The 21,569-nt window shown below is 36.3% G+C and overlaps 1 protein-coding gene across 1 annotated transcript in view; it reads right to left on the bottom strand.

The window, feature by feature from the left end:
• ZNRF2 (zinc and ring finger 2) overlaps window positions 1–21,569 on the bottom strand; it is a 102,104-nt gene that overhangs the window by 16,261 nt on the left and 64,274 nt on the right. Inside the window, exon 3 of the mRNA XM_047094852.1 lies at window positions 789–894. Within this exon, the coding sequence (XP_046950808.1) occupies window positions 789–894 (106 nt within the window). The remainder of the gene's footprint in view (window positions 1–788; window positions 895–21,569) is intronic.

Below are 21,569 nucleotides of genomic sequence, written 5' to 3'. Positions count from 1 at the left end.
CCAAAATTTATTTTGTCTGCTATTATTCTAGCTTTGTCAGTTTTCCTGTAATTAATACTTGCCTGGATACAGTTTTGTATCCCCTCACTTTCATATTTTTCTATATCCTTATATTTAAGTGTTACTCATCAACAGCATATCCTGATCTTTCAATCTCTTTTCCACTGGTGAGTTTGTTTCATTTAGAATTATGCTGATAGTACATTTATTCTTGTCTCTTTATTTTGTATAATTTATTGTGCTCTCTATGCTTTTCTCCACCCCCTACCTTTAAATAAAATTCTACCTTATTCCTTTTATTGTTCGAAAGTTATAGTTTTCTAGATTTTTGTGTTTGCTTTAAATAATTTTCTACCCCCAATTTTCCTGTGTTGCTCTGAAACCAAGAATCTTTTATGAGAATCCAGATGGGTGTTGGGAGTCAAATAGGCATGGCTAAAATCTCAGCTCTTCCATTTACTAGCCATAGCATTGGGGAGATTTCCTATGGTCCCTTGGCTTATTCCCTCGATTTTAACATGAGATTATTACAAGGTGTACATGGGCTAGCCTGGCTAAGCCATTACGGACAATGCCTGGGTAACAGTAAACGTTTAACAAATGGTAGATTTTTGAATACAAACATATTTGGGCTCAAATCTTAGTTCTAGCAGGAAACAAAGGCTGTTACTTTTTAAGAAATGGGTGGGGGTTTCAATTAAGAAAACTTTTCAGCACTAACAACAATGTTTGAAACTTCGAGAAGCATCTTTTTACTATCAACTTGGTCAACATAAAAATAAACTTACCCTTTATGATATATGCATAGACAAGGCAGTCGTGCTATAGTATCTCCCTGCTGCAATTCTTCAAGGCATATTGCACATTCCCCAGCATCTTTACTCAGTACATCCTCTGAGGAAAGAGAAAAATGAATTCAGGACAATAAAACTGAAAGAAGAATTATGGGAACGTTAATTTATAGAGTGGTGACTGCCATATTTTGTCCGAAATACATAAAACTTGGCAACCATATTTGACACATTATTCATAAGTCAGTGAATAATATTTACCTTTACCTATAGACGGCATCTCTTATTTCCATTTACATTTCATTGAGGCATTTCAGTAAGCAAGAACAGTACAGAGTCCTCTAACTTGCAAAGGATTTTGCTATAAAACTTTATCATCAAGTCAGTTATTTGCAATTTGGAATCCATTTTCCTTCTCTTACTAATCATTATTAATTATTGCCTAAGATAGTTCAAAAAACCTTAGAGCGTAATGTGGCTGAAGACACATGAAACTACTATTATAATTTTTAAAATTCTAAAATAACAGGGCACTTGGGTGGCTCAGTTGGTTAAGCGTCCAACTATTGGTTTCGGCTCAGGCTATGATCTCACGATTTCGGGAGTCTGAGCTCCGCATCGGGCTCTGTGCTGATAGTGCAGAGCCTGCTTGGGATTGACTCTCTTTCTCTCTCTCTCTGCCCCTCCCCCACTCACGCTGTCCCTGTCTCTTTCAAAAAAAAAAAAAAAGAGTGTCTTATAAAATTCTAAAATAGCAAAATTGGATTAAGTTAAAGAAATCACCCTGCATATGGTACTTCTTTTAAAAGGCCTGCTTAACTCAAGAAGATCCAAAGATTCCGAAAGGTACTTTTGGAAACCTGAGGATTCAGGCATGCAACAATTCTTCTTAATCCTTTTCTGGGACAATGCAAGGCCCACATCAGGCAGCAATTAGAGTGGCTTCCAGAGGGCCCTGCAGAGTGTTTAAAACACCCGACCGGTAAATAAAGCCCTTTACAAAGCAAAAATTCCTTTTGGAAAAAAAGTTACCCTCAATTTAGGTTTTATACTGGAAATTTAAGTATTTTATTAATGTTAAAGCTTAATTTTTCAAAGGATCTTGCATAAAATAGAGTATGTTAGCCAGATAATTCTTTGTAACTCTTTTTAAGTGAGGAAGAACTGAAACCACCATTACTGAAGAGTATGGAGAGGCTGCTCAACGCAGGAGAATGTGTACCCAGCAAGTGCAGAGGATGGAAAGGTAAAGCAGGAACACGCAATATACATTTACACCACAAAGAAACAAATCACTGTGTTTAGAAATGAAAATAAAATAGGATAAAGAGAAAAGACTACACCAATCTCTAAATGCTGAACGACAGAGCAAGGTAGGAAAGTTCCTAAAATCAAGTATTTGTTTGGTAGTCTCATACCTCTTATAAAAAACAGCGAATGTAATTGTGCATATATCTGTAGTCATTCCTTGTAGAAAAATTCATTTCCATAAGAAGTAGTTCCCCATTTAGTCATTCATTTTGAGACAGCACATTAGAAGGAAACACAACCTTTATTGGGTCTATACCAGCAGATAATTTACCCCTAAAGCTGGAGGGGGTAAGAGGGCAACTTCTGCAGAAAAAGGCCTTGGCAAGAAGAATCTAGGGGATACGACTGAGATGATTTTAGCTAACTGCTGGGTAGTTCACAAGCTAATATATCACAACCAGAGATCTGACCAGGATAAGTCAAGCTGGATAAACAGAAAATGCTGCTTGCTCATTAACATGCACCCTAATGTGCTATCCCCATTTTTCTCTTCTTCACCCTGGAGGTCCCATCCCTACCTCCACTCTACACACCCCAACCCTGACCCCAAGTCTTTCCTCCTTTGCTTGATCTCCATTTTGCTGTTATTGTTCTGGCTGGCTTTCCACAGATAGGAAACCAGTGTGATGTAAAAAACCTAACTAGTGACTGTTAATTGGTACACTGGGACACACAAAATGAGGCCACTCCAGTTGGCCCCACCCACGTCACAAATCTAAACCTACATCATCCTGCACTTATGGAAAACACCTCACTGTCAAGGCAACTTAACACCAGTCAGTCTTCCAACTTGGCTTTAGCTAGCTTACATTACCCTAGGCAAGAGGACCCTGTTAGCCAGTCGTGCCCTGTTTCAGTGCTGTCTCCTCCAACATCCTGTAAGAAAATACCTTGGGCAGTGCTTGTGATGTGCCATAGTCCCTCAATCCATGCATTGTTTTCTCTTGAATAAAGTACACCAAACTCACTACTAAATTGTTTTAGTTGTGCCATTTGACACTAGGGTGATAGCAATGAATGCATGTGAAGGAAACAGGAAGAGATCTTAGTAAAGGTCTGTAACTCCACATATTATGGTATAGTCACAGCATAGATTTCTTCCACTACAAAGACATACAGCATCGTAACAATGAGTCTAAGTTCTACAACAAACTTCAAAACATCAGTGATCACTTTTTACCAAGCCTAAAACATCAATGATTATAACATGTACCATTCATTTACACACGAGCAAGTAAGAAAAAAAATACCACCATTGAAACGACACAAACCAATTTTAAGATACGTCTCATTTTCCAGGGCAGTTAAAGTAAGAAAAGGAAGTGTGTCTTAGAATTGGTGAAATATGGTATCATGTTTTCTACCTTTTGGAATACATTAACACTGCATCTAGATTTAAGTAAATATGAACCGTATAATCTCAATTATCTTAAATTAAGAAAATAAGACAGGCCAGCTTTTAAAAAATAAAGAAAAAGTATTGCCTTATTTTTGCCATACACTACTAGGTAACAGATTGTCAATACCAAGTGAAAAGAACTCGAAATCCATCAAGTACAAGCTTCTGAATGCATTGTTCACAGAAAAACAGCTGTCTTAACAACACTTTTATGGTGACTTACGACCAAGTCTCAATTCTTACAATAGGTTTTTAAAAATCAATCTTTGAGTTGAAAAATTTTAATACCTTGAAGGCCTTGGTTTCATCCTGTTTTTAAGTGAATTTATTTACAGTACAACACAAATATAATCTGCATATAATTAACATAATGGTATTTATTTAAAGAATATAATGTTATGCTTTGCAGGTAATAAGTTAAGAAAATCATTTCAGTTTAATCTAAACTGCCATATTAAAGTCAGCCATTTAATCATAAGCTCCCTAAGCCCCAGTCATGAAAAATAATCAGAACTTCATTTTCTACGTTAAGAAAGGTACACCTATATACAAGAACATCCCAAGCAAATTTCAATGCAGAAGCAGCCAATATCCACTGTAAATAGCTTCTAGTGAAATGATCTCTACTCAGAAAACGTTAAAAGCTAATGTTAACAATGCCACCATCCAACTGCATTTTGATAAGCAACTCTGAGTCAAAACACAGTTCACTCACTGAAAAACTTTATTTATGGTCTCAAATAGCAAATGCTTAATTTTCAAATTTGAAAATGCCACTTCCCATAAAAATCTGTGTTTTTATGTTCGAAAATGTCTTTCATTTTTAAAATTCACTATGCAACATGATTTATTTTTGCCTATGTGGGAGTTTGCTAGGATATTCCCTTTTCCCTCTCCATTATGACACTGTCCTCTCATTCAAAGGAAAAGTTGTGAAACATTCAGAGTTATATACGGCTGGGAAAAACCACTAAATCCAGGATACTGAAGCATCTTCAAGACAGCTGGGAAAAGACTGATAAAAATCTTTAGCCAGTCAATTGAAAACATTCTTAAATGTTTTCCTCCTATAAGCAATAAGGAGTCAACAGTTTACAACTGCAATACACTGAGGGCAGGCTACTAACTAGCCAAAGTTCTTATCAGAGGAGGGAACACTAATAGATTTCACTTCACAGCGAGCTAGTCTGGATTCCCGCTCTCCACAAGCACTGACAAATGGACAAGCACTAAAGATAGTGAAGAGGAAAGTAAATCTGTGTTGCTTTTTCAATCGTTGCGGGTGTCCTACTTAAACATTTGGAACACTGAAAGTTAAACCAGTGTATTGCTTATCACGCTAATTCTTCTCTCTTATTCATATGATGCAAGAATTTAGGTGTACTGATACAGGAAAGAAGAATTCAGCCAGGAAGAGACCAATGATTTCTAACCAGAGGTGGGCACCAGAATCACTTGGGTATGCATTCTGTCTCAACACAGGAGAAAATAAATTACATATACCCGGGCTCCATCCCTAGAGATTCTGAAATACACCCCTGCCTCAGAAACACAACTGCTAATAATGGAACACGCATGCTGAAGAAGAAAGAGTGTGAGATTAAAAGTTGAAAACCTAATATGAATATCCATCCTCACAGTTAGCTATATAAGCTCCAAAATATTGGCCATCTTTGAGTTTTCTTTTTATTCTTTTTTTCCCCTAATATTAATACAATAAAGATACTTAAAATAGTATGGACATGAAATTTTAAAGAATTATGTGAAAAACTTTGTAAGTTATGAAAACATTATACAAAAAATTCATTTTTATTGCCATTGTTATCAGAAAATACTTTATGAACTTCTCCAAAAACAAAGTGGCTCACTTTTCTATCTCTTTTTCTCCTCGCTCTGGTATTCTAGTTGTTTTAACTTTACATGATGTCATAAATAATCCCATGGCCACCAGAAACTTCTATAGGACACTCGACCTAACCATTTCCAGAGACCTATTGTAAATTTCAAGGCTTGGAACACAAATTCATGCAAGCAACATCACTTAATTTTTAAATGTTTTGGCTTCATTCTATATTTAAAAGTATTATAAATGTCCACTCTGTGACATATCTTTACATATAGTTAATATTATTTATTAATCCTATGAGGTAACTAATGTTACCTTCACTTTATAGATATGGAAATTGAGGCTCAAAGAAGTAACTTACCAGAAGTTACTAACCTAAGTAAGTTCTGGGGTCAGGACTCAAAAATTAGGCTAAGTCGGTGGGCTGTTTACTACATGAATTTTGTTACAAGAAGTAATTTCACTTTAAAATAGAATAGTGAAGCAAATGAACTATTTCAGACAACTTTAAGTATGAAATACTCAAGATCGAGATGGCACATTAACTTAGAGGATGTATGCTCAAGACTGATCACATGCTTGAGCTTCTGGAGTTATCAAACTGCTCTAAAAACTGGTATCATCAGAAATGAGCTTACAATTTACTGCTTATCTGCTTCTATTGGACAGGAAAATAGTCCTGTCCAATTAGAACTTTCTATGATGACAGAAACAGTCCTTTATCTGTGCTGTCTGGTAGCTACTAGCCACATATGGCCTGAAAGTAACACTTGAAATGTGGTCAGTGCAACTGACTGAGAAACTAAATTTTAAATTTTAATGTTAGTAAAATACCAAACCTGAAAATATTTAATAGGTAAAGAACATACATTTATAAGCTAATTAAAAACTTCTGTAGATTACTCTTTCACTTATAGCCTCAAGCTCTTAATTTGCATCGCCCATTACTTAAATTTCAAGCAGCCAAAAATGCAAAATTAAAATATTTAGCAGATACAAGCACATAGCCATAGTTATTGCAGATCAAGACAACACGAAAAAAAGCAGACAGCCAAAATCCTTTTGGAAATTAAGAAAGAGAGAAAAAGAGAGGAAGAAAGAGAGAAAGAAAGAAAAAGAATGAACGAACGAACAAGTGAGACCAACTCTGTTAGAGGCAGCCAAGAAAACTCCATGCGGAAATTTCATAGTCATCACAACTGTATTTTCAGATCAAGCATCCAAACAGCTATATGACCTTTTCAGCAAAATACAATGCCAAGCACTATTATGGATCAGGCATTTTACCTGAAGACTTATTTTTTGTTCTTGAACCCTCAATGATAGCAGTAGAAAACAAAAGCAGCTGAAATGTGAAATAATCCCTAGAAAAATCAAGAATTAAAAAAATTCACAACATTAGTAAGAAGCAATTACTCAAAGAATGAAAAACAGGGACTCACAAGGTTTATTAATAAATACTTTCAGATATAAATTTATCTCTAATGGACTTAAGAGAAGAAGTTAACATTAATATTCTAGATTATAGATCCGTGAGCTATTACTGTACTCAAATATCATAAGAGGAACTAGAGATGATACTTAGGGAAATTGCCATTTTCACTATGAGACAAATATGTAAATAAAAACATAGGAATGACCTTTATTAAAGTGACTAAAACTCAAAGTCCATGGTCAGCCTATGCTTTTATCCTTTTTAGACACTCACTCTCATTCAGCTTGAAATTACTGGCTTCCTCTGCCACAGTGCCACTGACAATTACCGCATCAATGCTTTCTTTAAATATTACGGAGAATTGACTAAGCATTTAGCTACTTTTCATCTGCACTGTTAGAAACAATTTAATATTAAGACTAGTTCTTTAGAAGTGGGTAGATGGAACTTGTGACTCTTCTGATGACTTTTAAGGGAAAATGTGTATTCTTGGGAATATTTTTGGAAATAGACATTTGGTGCCTTCTCCAAGAAAACGTAAGTAAAATAAAATGGAACCCAAACTCTGAAGGGTAAAATATACAAATGGAACATAAACTCAATATTCAATAGATTTAGCTTTCTTGGGCCTTTTGTTCTTAACTTACTTTAAAAGGCTAGCTAGGGTTGGGTATTATATAAAATTAGGTATGTAACAAGCTGCCAAAAGTCACACAAGTCAACTTAAGTAATTGTTAGGTTACCAAATTGTTCCCCAATTTTCAAATCAAGGTAACTTTCCTATGCCCCTCTCTGTCACAAATCAACAATAAACCAAAATTCACAACCAATACACTGATTTGCTAAACGCTAAACAAGTACTTTCCTAAATAAGTTATGCCCATTAAAGAGCAAGAGAATTATTTTAAAACAGCTGAATATATACAAAAACAGAATATACTTTGAACTAAACTTAAGTTTGGTCCACTTTTATTTTGAATTACACTGCACAGAGAAAACACCTGTCCTAAAAATACAAAAAGCTGATTTTCAAGCTTAATTTACCACTGTGTACTTCTAAAATATAGGCTCTTAATGGCAATAAAAAGGAGTCAAGCAAGCTGTGTAATATGACGCAGCAAAACAAAACAACAACAAAAAAACCACCAAAAACCAAAAACAAAACAAAAAAAACCCAGTGTTGCTTATAGACAGTTCTAGGTTCAAGTTCCAACTCGTCAACTTATTGGGGAATATGAGAATAACAATACCTATCCCACAGGGGAGTGGTAAGAATTACAGGAGACCTGTTAAACGTCCAGCAGTGTAGCTTCATAGTAGCAGGCATGTTCTGAACACTAGCCATGTGATAACTGCCAAGAAAGGACTCTTCCTCTGAGTTTGTTTTCTCCAATCTAAGAAATGATGAAACCCGTTCCACCTGTCTCTTAAGGCTGTTGTGAAGATCGAATGAGACAATGCAAATGGAAGGCGGCCTCGTGGAAAGAGAACAGGCTTGACCTTTGGACAATGTGCAAACCTCTTTGAGCCTCGTTTGTCTTCAACTACATTGCAGGTCATAATACCTGTATCTCATATGATATTTTATTTTGATTAAAAACAAAAGAGCTAATGAATGTGAAAATACTTACAAGGCTTTAACTAAGCGTTAACTGAATATAAACACCATTTTACTACAGCATTATTGAAGTAAACTGAAACATGTCAACTCAAATGGTATTATAACATGCAAAAACACATGTCAGAACTATCATCAGATTTTTAAGTTTACTTATTTTGAGAGAGAGCACGCGTGCACTTGTACATGGGGGAGGGGCAGAGAGGGAGAGAGAGAATCCAAAGCAGGCTTCTGCTCAGCATGTGCAGCTCGATCCCACTACCATGAGATCATGACCCGAGCCATTATTAAGAGTTGGATGCTTAATCGACTGAGCCACCCAGGTGCCCTCCCCTTTTTTTTAGATTTATAAACCATGATTCTATCTCTTTGTTAGAATGAATTTGAGAAAGAGCATTACAATGTGTCTGTCTGTCTACTCCTTTTGTTGACTGAAGCTAAACCATGGTGCCTTTCCCTTCTGCTTCCTCCTGAAGCTGTAAGATAATTAGCAGGCTGACTAATAAATATTATACAAAGGTCACAAACTCAAATGCCTGAAGGATAGCAAGAAGACATTCAAGAAGTAGCTCATCTTTTTAATCATTTTGTAAGAAAAAGAACAGCACAGTTCTGACAATAAATACCAAATGAAGTAGGCCTCAGTTTTACGGATTAAAACTGATGTATACAGTCCTATCTAAAGGGGCACTTGCTATGATAGCAGAATGCCATGTAGGAATGAGGGCCCAGTGTAGCCAGATATTACATATTTAAGGCAGCTGCAAATTTAGGTTTCTAGGTGAAATTTCTCATTTTCAAAATACTCACTGAAAAAAACCTCACTTTGATACTGTGTAAACCAAACAGAGTTGAATGAGTCTACATTCTGAGAATGTAGTCAGATGTAGTCAGTACTCTGTAATCTCTGTAATAAAGAAGCAGTCAATTCCATGAGGCCAGAAAACCCTCTATGCTCTGCTTACTCTACCAAGTAGCATAGTGTTTTGTACACAGCAAGTGCTCAATAAACATTTTTTTGAATAACTAATGAAGCAAAAGATCTCAGGAGACTAGAGAAAACACCAAGTGACAAATAAACAGCCAATGAACAGAGAAAACGCCCCAAAGCCCAGAAGTTGTTGCTTCAGTGGCTTTGTTTGCAGTCTGGTGACTCAGACGAGCTCAGATCTATTTTTTGTTAAGTGTACTCAATTCTTTACCCACGAGGTTATCAGCCAATCAACAAGAAAGTACTGGACATATGCTGAGTCTGCCAACAAATACTTACAGGTTTATTAGTATATATGAGGAAAGTATTAAAAGTATGTATGCACAGGAAAGCTATTTAAAATGTCCACTCCTGAGAAAACAGAGTGTGAAACTCAAAAGTATCTGGAGACAGCAAGCAGGGGTGAACCAGTAGCTGTGACAGTAACAGTCGTGAAACACTGACAACTCAGACTTCTTTCTTGATCCCCTCTTATCCTGCTACTAAATTACTAAAATAACGGTGACTACCTGACAGATCATGGAGAATCTAAACCTAGATTCATCTGAACTTCAGGTAATGAAAGTGCCCCAGCGTCACATGAAAATCAAGAAAGAGCAAGTATGAAAAGGGTTTTTTAAAAAAATCTTTCTAAGGATGGGGAAAACACACTGCTTTGGAAGGTCTATTTCCTTTCAGCAGATCTGCTCAAAGCTGACCGACCAATCCTTAAGTTGCCCAGGCAGTCAGCAGTATCTGCGTGACTCTCACATGGACAAGGGAACAAGGCTGCCTGAACACTGAGAAACCAGAAAAAAGCCACAGAGCTGGGCTAAGGATAACACTCTCCTTGTACACCCAAGAAGAGGGCAACTTCTTTCTTCACACCTTCCAACAAAAAGGGCTTAGTGTGTCAAGTTAATGATCACTAAGCTCTTCTTCTATCAGAGAAGAAAGTAACGCTAAGATCTACATGTGTGTCGAGAGATTCTACAACAGCTAACGTGATGTAACAGAGAAGGGTCATAGCTAACTAAGTACACACAGTAATGTGAATGAAGGTGAACGAGCCCAAGAACTGAAACAGACGCTTACTGCAGTGTCAGAAAGAATGAATGGAAGGAAGCAAGGAAGGGATGGAGGGACAACCACTTTATAAGTTGCTAGAACCAAAACCCATGTTTTGTTAATACTTCAGAGAAAGAGGAAAAGAAACATCAAACGACTTTATTAGCAATCTAGAATTCATATCACGTCATTCCAAAAAAGCCCCAACATGTCATGAATGAAAACATATGACACAGAGGACAAATCCAGCTCTACTACTGAAATTCCAGAGATCACAGAAAGAGGAGCCCCTGGCTGGCTCACTCAGAGGAGCATGCGACTCTTGATCTCAGGGTTGTGAGTTCAAGCCCCTCATTGCATGTGGAGATTACTTAAGTAAAAACAAACACACAAACAAAAAACACTTTTCAAAAAGAGAAATTACAGAAAGAGAAAAAGGAACACAGAAAGAAATACTAATCAAAGAAATACTAGAAGAAAATAAACTCCAAGCTGACTAAATGAGTTTTAAACTGAAAGGGTTCATGAAGTTTTAAGCAGGATTGATTAGAGATGGGAGTAAGATTGAAAAATACTAAAATCGATGCATCCTGGGGGAAAAAAAATACAATTTCCAACCTTCAAAACACAAAATCAACCCGTAAGCTTCCAAATATAAAGAACAGGAAACCTTAAAATTAAAAAAATGAGTTAGCCAGACTTCTCATCTAGAATACTGGTAGTCACAGCACAGAACAATTTTATATACTTAAAAAACAAACAAAACAACTGAAATAACAATATCCTATATTCAGCAAAGATAGTTATTCTGTGGGAGGGCAAACCAAAAACATTTGGGCATCCAAATGTTATTATACTCATTAAGTGAATAATCCATGAAAGGTATCTAAGGAAATTATTCATGGAAATGCTTCTAACAAAAGAACATTAAAAAACCAAGAACCCCCCCCAAAAAAAAAACCCCACAAAAATTTCAAATAGAAAAAAACAGAGTATAAAAAACAGCAGTGGGAATTAAACATGTATAAGTAAAATTTAAATAGAGAATACTGTGACTGAAACTGTAATGTAACTGTAGGTTTTTGAAATAAAAACAGTGTTTCACTAGTGTAAACTTAATGATGCAGAATGTAAACTCTATTTCACAACATCTAGGAGTTGGGAGATACGCGGGAGAGAAGTCGGGGAGACGAAAGTGAACAAGAATGGCAGAAAGCACAAAGAAAACCCTGAATTTTGATAGAATGAAATAGAAATATATGTTCAAAGATACATATAGGGTTCAAAGATACATATTAGAGTAAGGTTATCATAGGAAAAACAAGATGCAGAGTAAAAGTTGTTAATTAACTTGGAGGGAAGGGAAAGCAACTTCATTAATTAAGGGAAGGTTGGGCAGGAATAAAGTAAATAATACAACATAAGTGACGGAACAACACCAAATTCGCCAGCTTTATAAAATATGTGCATTGGATAGTGTAACCGAACATCATATAGCTACTATCCAGCCTCAACATGAATTTATTTGCCATGAATTCAGACAAACAAACAAAAACACAGAGAAGTAACTATCCTAGAACACATGCAAAGATATTACAGCGCAGGAATGAAGATGAAAAAGAAGGGGAAAAACAACTTATAAAATGAAAATGAGGTGGAAACTAATAAGAAGCACAAAGAAAAATTCCTGAAATCACAGGGACAGAAGGAGTTAGAAACCAGAAAAATAAGCTGGAAATGAAGAAACTATTAAGAATTGAAGGGGACAAAAAAGGTATCTTTCTATTGAAAACAAGAGCTCCAACTGCTATCTACAGCCAAAAGTAAAATGCAAGAAAACATTACGAAAATGAAAATATAACTAGAGCTGCATATTTGAAGGACACATGGAGTCCTCGAGAAAAATTAGCCATGAAAACCCAATACTATTTAAAGTATATCCTACAGCAGATACTGGTCATAAAAAATAAAAGTTCTTAGGGCGCCTGGGTGGCTCAGTTGGTTGAGCGTTCGACTTCGGCTCGGGTCATGATCTCACGGTTCGTGAGTTCGAGCCCTGCGTCGGGCTCTGTGCTGACGGCTTGGAGCCTGGAGCCTGCTTCAGATTCTGTGTCTCCCTCTCTCTTCCCCGCTCATGCTCTGTCTCTCAAAAATAAATAAACGTTAAAAAAATAAATAAATAAATAAAATAAAAGTTCTTTGAGTACCCTGGCAAGAAAGACTGTCAATTCTAAAAGGAAGGGAAATCTGGCTGATGTCAGACTTCTTTGGAGCAGCATTTTACACGACGGCTGGAGGAACACTTATAATATCCTCCAGTAAAGAAAGTGTAACCCAAAGATTTCAGACCTAAGCAAGAAGTGTAGGGAACCATTTCCCATGAGCCCTTTTAAAAGATTTACATGAGGATGAACTTCACCTAACCAAGAGATGCCTAGAAAAATCCAAGCAAAATGACTGGCAGGGAGAATTGAATCTGCTTAAATGTAAGTTCAAAAACAAATGTGGGAATCATTCTAAGATAATATATAAACAATATCTAAATAAAGTTAAAAGAGCTAATTATTACCTTTAATAACTGGGTGTCAAGTATCATTTAAAGCTGACAAAGCAAATAACATAAGTATAAATAAATATGTTTAATACTATATGAGTAAACGAGATAATTTAATAACCAAAATTAGGATATAGAAGAACTTTTATTGTTTCATTCATCATATTTCATCATTGCTCATAGAAACAAATTAACAGAGGGGTGCCTGGGTGGCTCAGTCGGTTAGGCATCTGACTTTGGCTCAGGTCATGATCTCACAGTTTGTGGGTTCAAGCGCCACGATGGGCTCTGTGCTGACAGCTTGGAACCTGGAGCCTGCTTCAGATTCTGTGTCTCCCTCTCTCTCTGCCCCTCCCCTGCTCGTGCTCTGTCTCTCTCTCAAAAATAAACAAACATTAAAAAAAATTTTTTTAAAGAAATAAATTAACAGAGTATAAAAATAGGAGCATCAAGGTTATTATATAGTTACATTTATGAACTAAAAAGCTCTAAAATAAGAAATGCAGTTGTTCTCAATTAAAAGAAGAAACATGGAGCAAAGAAAAACTGGCCACTTGGTGGAATGTTTTTAAAAAGCTATAAAAACAGGAAGTATAATGACGGAATTAAAACTAGCTATATTACTAAATGTAAATGGACTAACCCAATATAGTTATAAAAAAAAAAAAAAAAGATTAGACCAGATCCCAAATAAACTTAACCTTGTTTTGTACACAAGAAGTGTATCTGAAACAAAAAGATGAAAGATGAAAATAAAAGGAAGAAAAAACACTTATCAGGCAAATAGAAACAAAAGAAAAATTATTATTATACTTTTAATATCAGACAAAGTTATATAGTCCAAAAAGCATTAAAGGAGACACAGGACCCTTTAAATACTAAAAGATGCAAAAAAAAAAAAAAAAAAAGGGGGGGGGGCGCCTGGGTGGCGTAGTCGGTTAAGCATCCGACTTCAGCCAGGTCACGATCTCGCGGTCCGTGAGTTCGAGCCCCGTGTCGGGCTCTGGGCTGATGGCTCAGAGCCTGGAGCCTGTTTCCGATTCTGTGTCTCCCTCTCTCTCTGCCCCTCCCCCGTTCATGCTCTGTCTCTCTCTGTCCCAAAAATAAATTAAAAAAAGTTGAAAAAAAAAAATAAAAGATGCAATTTGTACCTAAGGTATATAGTAATTATAACAAATGATAGCATCTAATAACAGCATCTATGAAGCAAAAAATGATAGACAAAATAAAGAAAAATAGAAACATCAACAGAAGGAAACTTTAATTCACCTCAGCCCATGACAAATCAATTGAAAAACAAGACGGATATAAAAGACTTTTTAAATTGAACACGAATATGGAACATTTGCCAAAATGACCACATAGTAAACCACAAAGAAAAACTTAGTAAATTAAAATACAGAAATAGTACAGGTAACATCGTCTGATCACAATACAGCAAAACCAGAAAACAGCAAAACCGGAGGGAAAAGGCACCTAACACCTGGGAATTTTAAAAGACTCTCACATAACTTTTAACTTAAAGAAGAGAGCCCCCAAAAGACAAAATATCTAAACAACAAGAAAGTAACAGTGATAGGGGCGCCTGGGTGGCTCAGTCAGTTGAGCGTCTGACTTCGGCTCAGGTCATGATCTCACGGTTTGTGATTTTTAGCCCTGCATCGGGCTCTGTGCTGACAGCTCAGAGCCTAGAGCCTGCTTCTGCTTCTGTGTCTCCCTCTCTCTCTGCCCCTAACCCACTCGCATTCTATCTCTGTCTCTCTCAAAAATAAAAAAACATTAAAAAAAAAAAAAAAGAAAGTAACAGTGATAAATAAACAGTGAATAAAAAGAATCTATGGAACAGAGCTAAAATATCAGAGAAAAACTCATACCCTTGCATATTTATGCTGAAAAAGGAAGGGAAGGAAGGCAGACAGGATGGAAGAAATGAATACTCCCAATACAACAGACAAGGACAAGCACATCTAAGGAAACCAGAAGAAATAAGATTTTAAAAAGCCTAAGAACAGGAAAAAGATTTTGTTTTTTTGGTTTTTTTTTTTACATTTATTTATTTTTGAGAAACAGAGCAAGACAAAGCGTGAGTGGGGGAGGGGCGGAGAGAGAAGGAGACACAGAATCCGAAGCAGGCTCCAGGCTCTGAGCAAGCGGTCAGCACAGAGCCTGATGTGGGGCTCGAACCCACGAACTGTGAGATCATGACCTGAGCTGAAGTCGGAGGCTCAACCGACTGAGCCACCCAGGCACCCCGAAAAAGTTTTAAAACAGGAAATAAAAAAGACCCAAAGGAATCTAAGGGCAATAATAAAAAGGGTGAAAGAGTAAACACAGATACAGAAGTTAAGAAAAAAATGGGAAAACAATCACATTTGGGCAGAAAACTAAAAATCCGTAAGAGACTAAATTTGCTAGTAACAATATGCAGCAATGAAATATGTAACTTTCAGGAGGGAAAGACAGAAATCCAAATAGATCAATTTCTGTAGAAATCAGAGACAGCTGTCTAAGAGTGATCCTCAAAGAGCATGAGGCCCAGACACTTCCATAGGGAGTTACACCAAACCTTTGAAGTTCAGATGGTCTCAATGCTATTTATACAGCTGCAGAACACAGAAAAAGGAAATCTGAATTATTTCTTCTGAAGCAAGCATTACATTGATTCTAAGACTCAAAAAAGACTACCCTTAAACTGGTCCAACCTCATTTTTGCAAAAATCCTAAATAAAATACTAGCAAAATCACTCCAGCTCTACACTAAAGGTAAAACTAGAAGTATTATCAGAAATAGGGACACTCAGTATTATTAGAGCTAGAAGTATTACTAAACTAGTATTACTAAACTAGAAGTATTATCAGAAATGGGTGGCTCAGTCAGTTAAGCACCGACTTCAGTTCAGGTCATGATCTTGTGGTTTGTGCGTCTGAGCCCCGCATAGGGTTCTGTGCTGTCAGCTTGGAGCCTGCTTCAGATTCTGCGTCTCCCTCCCTCCCTCCCTCTCTCTCTCTCTCTCTCTCTCTCTCTCTCTCCCCCCCCGTCCCTCCCCTACTGGTGCTCTGTCTCTCTCTAAAATAAAATAAACATTAAAATTTTTTTTTAAATTACAAGAAATATTATCAGAAATAACAAATTCACATACATCCCTGACCAAGCAAGGCTTCCAGGACTGTATCCCATATACCTACTCATACACATACAAAATACCAGGAACAATTTAACATCCATTAACAATGGGCTAATAAATTGTGACTCACCCATCTATAAAATGTAAGGTAATTACAAAGAACAATGCTCGTTTGGAATAATTTCCAGGATATACTGTATTATGAAAAAACCCCTAAGGTTCAGAACCGTCTACAGCATATCACCATGTAAAAAGTTTGGGGGCAGAATATGTGTATATATATTTGCATGTGCAATCACAAGAACCGATCCCAAGAACTGACAGCATTGGCTGCCTCTGGAAAGGGTGAATAAGGGACTGAGGTGAGAGAGGGACTTCACTGGATATCCTTTGCATCTCTTTGCTTTGGAACCACTGCAAACATGTTATCTATTCAAACACAAAATTAAAATCAATTACGAGAGGGATGAGCAAAAAGATAGCAGGCAAATGCAAATAAAAAAACTGTTGGGAGATGATTTTCCATAGGTCTTTCACGTTTCAACATGTTTTGGACTGTCTTTTCAATGATCTTTGTACAGCAAACAGCCTTGGAAGACAGATGCAGTGTCCTCTCCAGAGCCAAGAGTAGATCTGCTTATTTCCCACAATAAAAGATTTGGGTTCCCTAACCATGCTCAGGGTTCCTCTTCTGCAAAGCAACTCAATGAACGTGCAGATATCACCTGGCTCTTCTCACAGAGAACTGGGGCTGGAGGAAGTGGCACAAGAAAACGCTGATATCTTGGCTATTGCTGTGAGTAATAATAATGAAAGTCCTTTGATTCCGGTTTCTGCCAGAATCCATGAAACTGTAGCAGGCTAACTTGTCAGCTTGCAGAAAGAGGAAAATCTCAGGCCCTTCATAATTTTTGATAAGCAGTAGTCAAAATATTATCAGATAAACCAGATTATTAGGTAAAGTAGAAGAGAGAAGTATATAATACAAAAAGATCCAATCCAAAAGGAAAATACATCATAAATATGTAGGCAAATAATATAGCTATGAAATATATACAGCTAGCCAAGGCAAATATCACCAAAAGGAACTAGACACTGTAAATAAAATAAAAAATTGATAAAATTACAGCCATAGAGGGTATATTGTAACAAACTTCTTCCTAAATCTGTCAGACGATATAGACCAGACATAAGCAAGGAAACCGACTAGTTCAATAATGCAATCAACCTCAATTTATTCTAGGTACATACATACATATGCAATTAAAAAAATAACAAGTAGAGGTGCCTGGCTGTCTCAGTCATTTAAGCATTGGACTCTTGATTTTGGCTCAGGTCATGATCTCGTGGTTCATGGGTTCAAGCCCTGCATGGGGGCTCTGCACTAACAGCCCAGAGCCTGCATGAGATTGTCTGTCTCCGTCTCTGCCCCTGCCCTGCTTGCATGCATGCTCTTTCAAGATAAACATTTAAAAGAAACAACATGTAAACTTTTTACTCTACATGACATACATGCTTCTCATACATTCGCAATTTATAGAGCTTGACAATGTGCTCGGCCACAAAGAAAACATGAATAAATTTTAATAACATAGATATTATAACCAGCATTCTCTAATATCAAGATCAAAATGACTGCTCATTACACATATCCCTTCCTCCAAAAAAGGCATCTTTGAAATTAAGAAGGCTTTTTTTTTTTTTTTTTTAGGGGCACCTGGGTGGCTCAGTCTGTTGAGCGTCTGACTTCAGCTGAGGTCATGATTTCACAGTTCGTGAGATTGAGCCTCACATCAGGCTCGCTGCTGGCATAAACAGAGCCTGCTTCAGAACCTCTGTTTCTCTCTCTCTCTCTCTCTCTCAAAAATAAACATTAAAGGAAAAAAAAAAGGCTGTTTTTTGTTTTTTTTTTAGTTAACCTCTGAGTCAAGCAGATTAAAAACTGAAATGAGAAGTTATCTAGAAAATAACAAAAAGAACATTTTACATTAAAACCTCAATTACAACTAACCCTCTTATAAGAAAAGTATTTCTATTTCTAAAATACCTTTATTAAAATGGAAAGACTGGAAAAAAGTGAAGCAGCTTTAATTTGTACTTATTAATAAGTTAGTACAAAGTTAGTATAAAGTTAGTCATGTTAGTACCTTTATCTACAAGTCTAAAGTAGCTCTTTGAAAATATCAATGAAATATATGCCCTTTTTGGCTAGCCTAAGGCACATAAAGTACTAAACCAAAAGTATTTATTTGAATAAAAAAGGCAATATAAAGGATATTTAGAAGATTAAGACAACTGTCAAGAAATATTATACGTGCAATTCTATGGCAATTTTTAGGAAATTTAGAGGATATGGATTATTTTCTAGCAGAATACAAACTTTCTAAATTGACTCAGGAAGCAGAAAAACCTGAATATACTAATGATCACAGAAGTCAGAAAGACTGCCAAAGATCTACCTTTAAAAAGGTAAACGGTTTCACAGTTGAACTCTGATATGAAAAGAACAGTACTTCCTGGGTTAAATTATCCCAGAGCAAAGATGGAAAGCTTTCCAATTCATTTTGCAGCATAATCTTTGTCTGACATAACTGGTATCAGTGCTTCAATGGAGCAGTAACACATGATCAAAAGGAGTTCAATCCAGCCACATTAGAAACCAACAGAACTCAACTAAAACATTAGAAAAATCAACCTAATTTATCAACAAATAAAAAAGAGAAAAGAGCATTTCGTAAAATTAAGCTGTTTTTTGCTTTAAATAAAAAAATGATACATATACAACAAAGATAATTTACCATAACTCAAAGCAAGCATCTATTAAACAGTGAAATACTAGACACCGAACGAAACAAGCATGTCAACAGGCATGATTATTTTATCTACATTGTTTTTAAGCTTCACACTAATGCAATAAGACAAAGAAACAAAACATGTACATGACACTCGAAAACATGATCTTCATTTGAAGATGATGGTTGTAAATCTAGAAAATCCAGGGATTCACCTATAAGCAATAGCTTCTCTTTATTCCAGCAAAACCAGTATGAAATTCAAATGGTAAAAACAAATGCCATTCGTAACAGTAACAAAACTATAAAATACTAGGTATGAACTTAACAAGTTTAACACTAAATATATAGATTCTCAATGAATCAAAACAAATGTAGATAAACCATGTTGATTAGCAAACCGAAAATTTTTAAAGAACATCATTGAGCAAAGACAGTATGCACCCTGAAACTTAAACGTAATGTTATATACCAATTTTACCTCAATTTCAAAAGACAGCACACATCTTTCTTAGTGATTTGATAAGGGGTAATATGAGTCCAAGTGTCTTTTGTTAATAAATATTCAACTCCTCTCTTCTCTATATATAATAAACATAAAATGTTTAAAGTTAGAAAATAAGACTTCATGGTAGAACCCCTCATTGAGAGAATTCCATAGTATAAAACCTAACACAATATCAGAATTAACTCACATTTTCCATCTAAAAAACGATAAAGTCTTTTGTTGCTGGGCTTATAACAGTAGCTCTCATTCCCCTAAATCCCTCTCAGACACACTGGAATATTTACAATAAACTAAGATCACGTATTTCAAACTATACATGTGCCACATACAGTATGTTTTAGTATATCTTAGGAGTACTTAAAATCAGAGAGTATATATGGCACATGAGAAAATTTTGGAAGAAAATTCTTTTATATCACCGGTAATGGGAATATGGAATTAAAAAAAATTTTTTTTAAATAAATCTCTTAGGATTCAGTCTCCAGGTTAAACTTTTACAATTCTATATGCATTTACTGATTGATATATTTATTTTATTATACTTTTGGGTGTAATTCAGTATTATGCTATACTAATTTTGTTACTCAAATTGTTCATTGGGAGCTCTTTGAGACTAGCTCCTGTGTCCCTCTGATATAACCTTATCTTTTTGGTTTTTGAACAATTCCTTTCTTTCAGACAATACACAATCTCCAGGCTTTTCTTTATTTTCTCTGCTCTAGCCCTAGAATCAGCCATTTTGCCCAGGGGCCCTGGTTCCTTTTTCCTAGAGATTTACTTCTAAATATTTAGAAACCAAGATCTGGGTGCTGGATGTCAAAGATTTTTTTAGTTATAAAAAGGTAGCTCATACCAAAAAGCATTACAAGGAAAGGGCCTACGATTAAGGTAAAATGCTGAGGAGTACAGTTTAAAAAGATTAAGATAAAAAGGACACCTAAGTAACAATAATCTAGGAGGTGCTGAGAGGTCAAGAAGCCTGGAGATTCCAAAATCAGTCTATCAGAAAATGGAAGAACCAAGCAAATCATAAATCTTAGTAAATATTTAGATGGCAAAAGAGTAGGACCACCTAGAATATACTCTTTATTACTTTTATTGTCCTATTAACTTAATACACTGTTAAAATGTTAAGAGTTAAATACAACTTCTCCAACAATGCAGAGCCACTACATTAATACAGTCTGAGTGGCTGAGAAGATACTTCTCAAGGCCATCTCTGAGGCAAATCCAGGCAAGTACTTTGAATTGTCCAGACTAAGAGGACTTAAAGAGGGGGAGAAAAAGCATTTAAAAAAAAGTCATTTAAGAAAAAGTCATTTATTACTTGAATAACAAAAAAATAATCACAAGCATTTCTTTAACATTCCTCCCTAAAATCTTTCTTGAACTCAACAAAATATTCCCTCTGCCAAATACTTACACCTCCTTTTTTTTGGGGGGGGGGGGGCGGGAGAAAAAAAAAATCACAATTCCTAATTTTCACATTTTGCAAAGATCAACATCACTGGCATTGTGTTTAAAGCAACTAGGTACTCTTACTATCTTTTTTACCCCAAACTGAGTCACTCCACATCTGACCCTTAAGTCACCTGAGACTGTTGGAGAAGGTTACTGAAGAGTCCTAACTGCAGGTTAACTAACTGGACCCAAGCAATCTGGAGGCTCCTCACCCTGTCCTCTGTCCTTAAAATGTGCATTCTGCTTCCCGTCCCTGATCCCTGAAGCCGCCCGAAGGATACAGCCTTGAGACAGTTAGGTGATATTGAGAACATCTAGACAACATACGAGGCTGAACCTAAGTTAGGGCCTCTATATAATCTTTTAAGATTTGGCAGAGGGAGATCTACTCGTATTGTTACTGCCCGAGACAAGCCTCTTATGTAAGTTCCCTTGCTTATTAAAATTGTCCCCAGAGTGCCTGGGTGGCTCACATTTGTTTAAGCTTCTGGCTCTTGATTTCTGCTCAGGTCAAGATCTCACAGTTCATGAGATCAAGCTCAGCATCAACTCCACGCTGCCTGCGTGGAGCCTGCTTGGGACTTTCTCCCTCTCCCCTGATTAAATAAACATTAAAAAAAAAAAAAAAAAAAACGAAACCTGTTCCCTACTGGGGCACCTGGCTGGCTCCATCACAGGAGCATGCAACTCT

Source organism: Lynx rufus, unplaced genomic scaffold, assembly GCF_022079265.1.
Source record: "Lynx rufus isolate CCGP_SWC_20201006 ecotype Redwood Valley unplaced genomic scaffold, mLynRuf1.p SCAF_4, whole genome shotgun sequence".
Taxonomy (NCBI): domain Eukaryota; kingdom Metazoa; phylum Chordata; class Mammalia; order Carnivora; family Felidae; genus Lynx; species Lynx rufus.
This window is presented reverse-complemented; position numbering and strand designations above follow the sequence as displayed.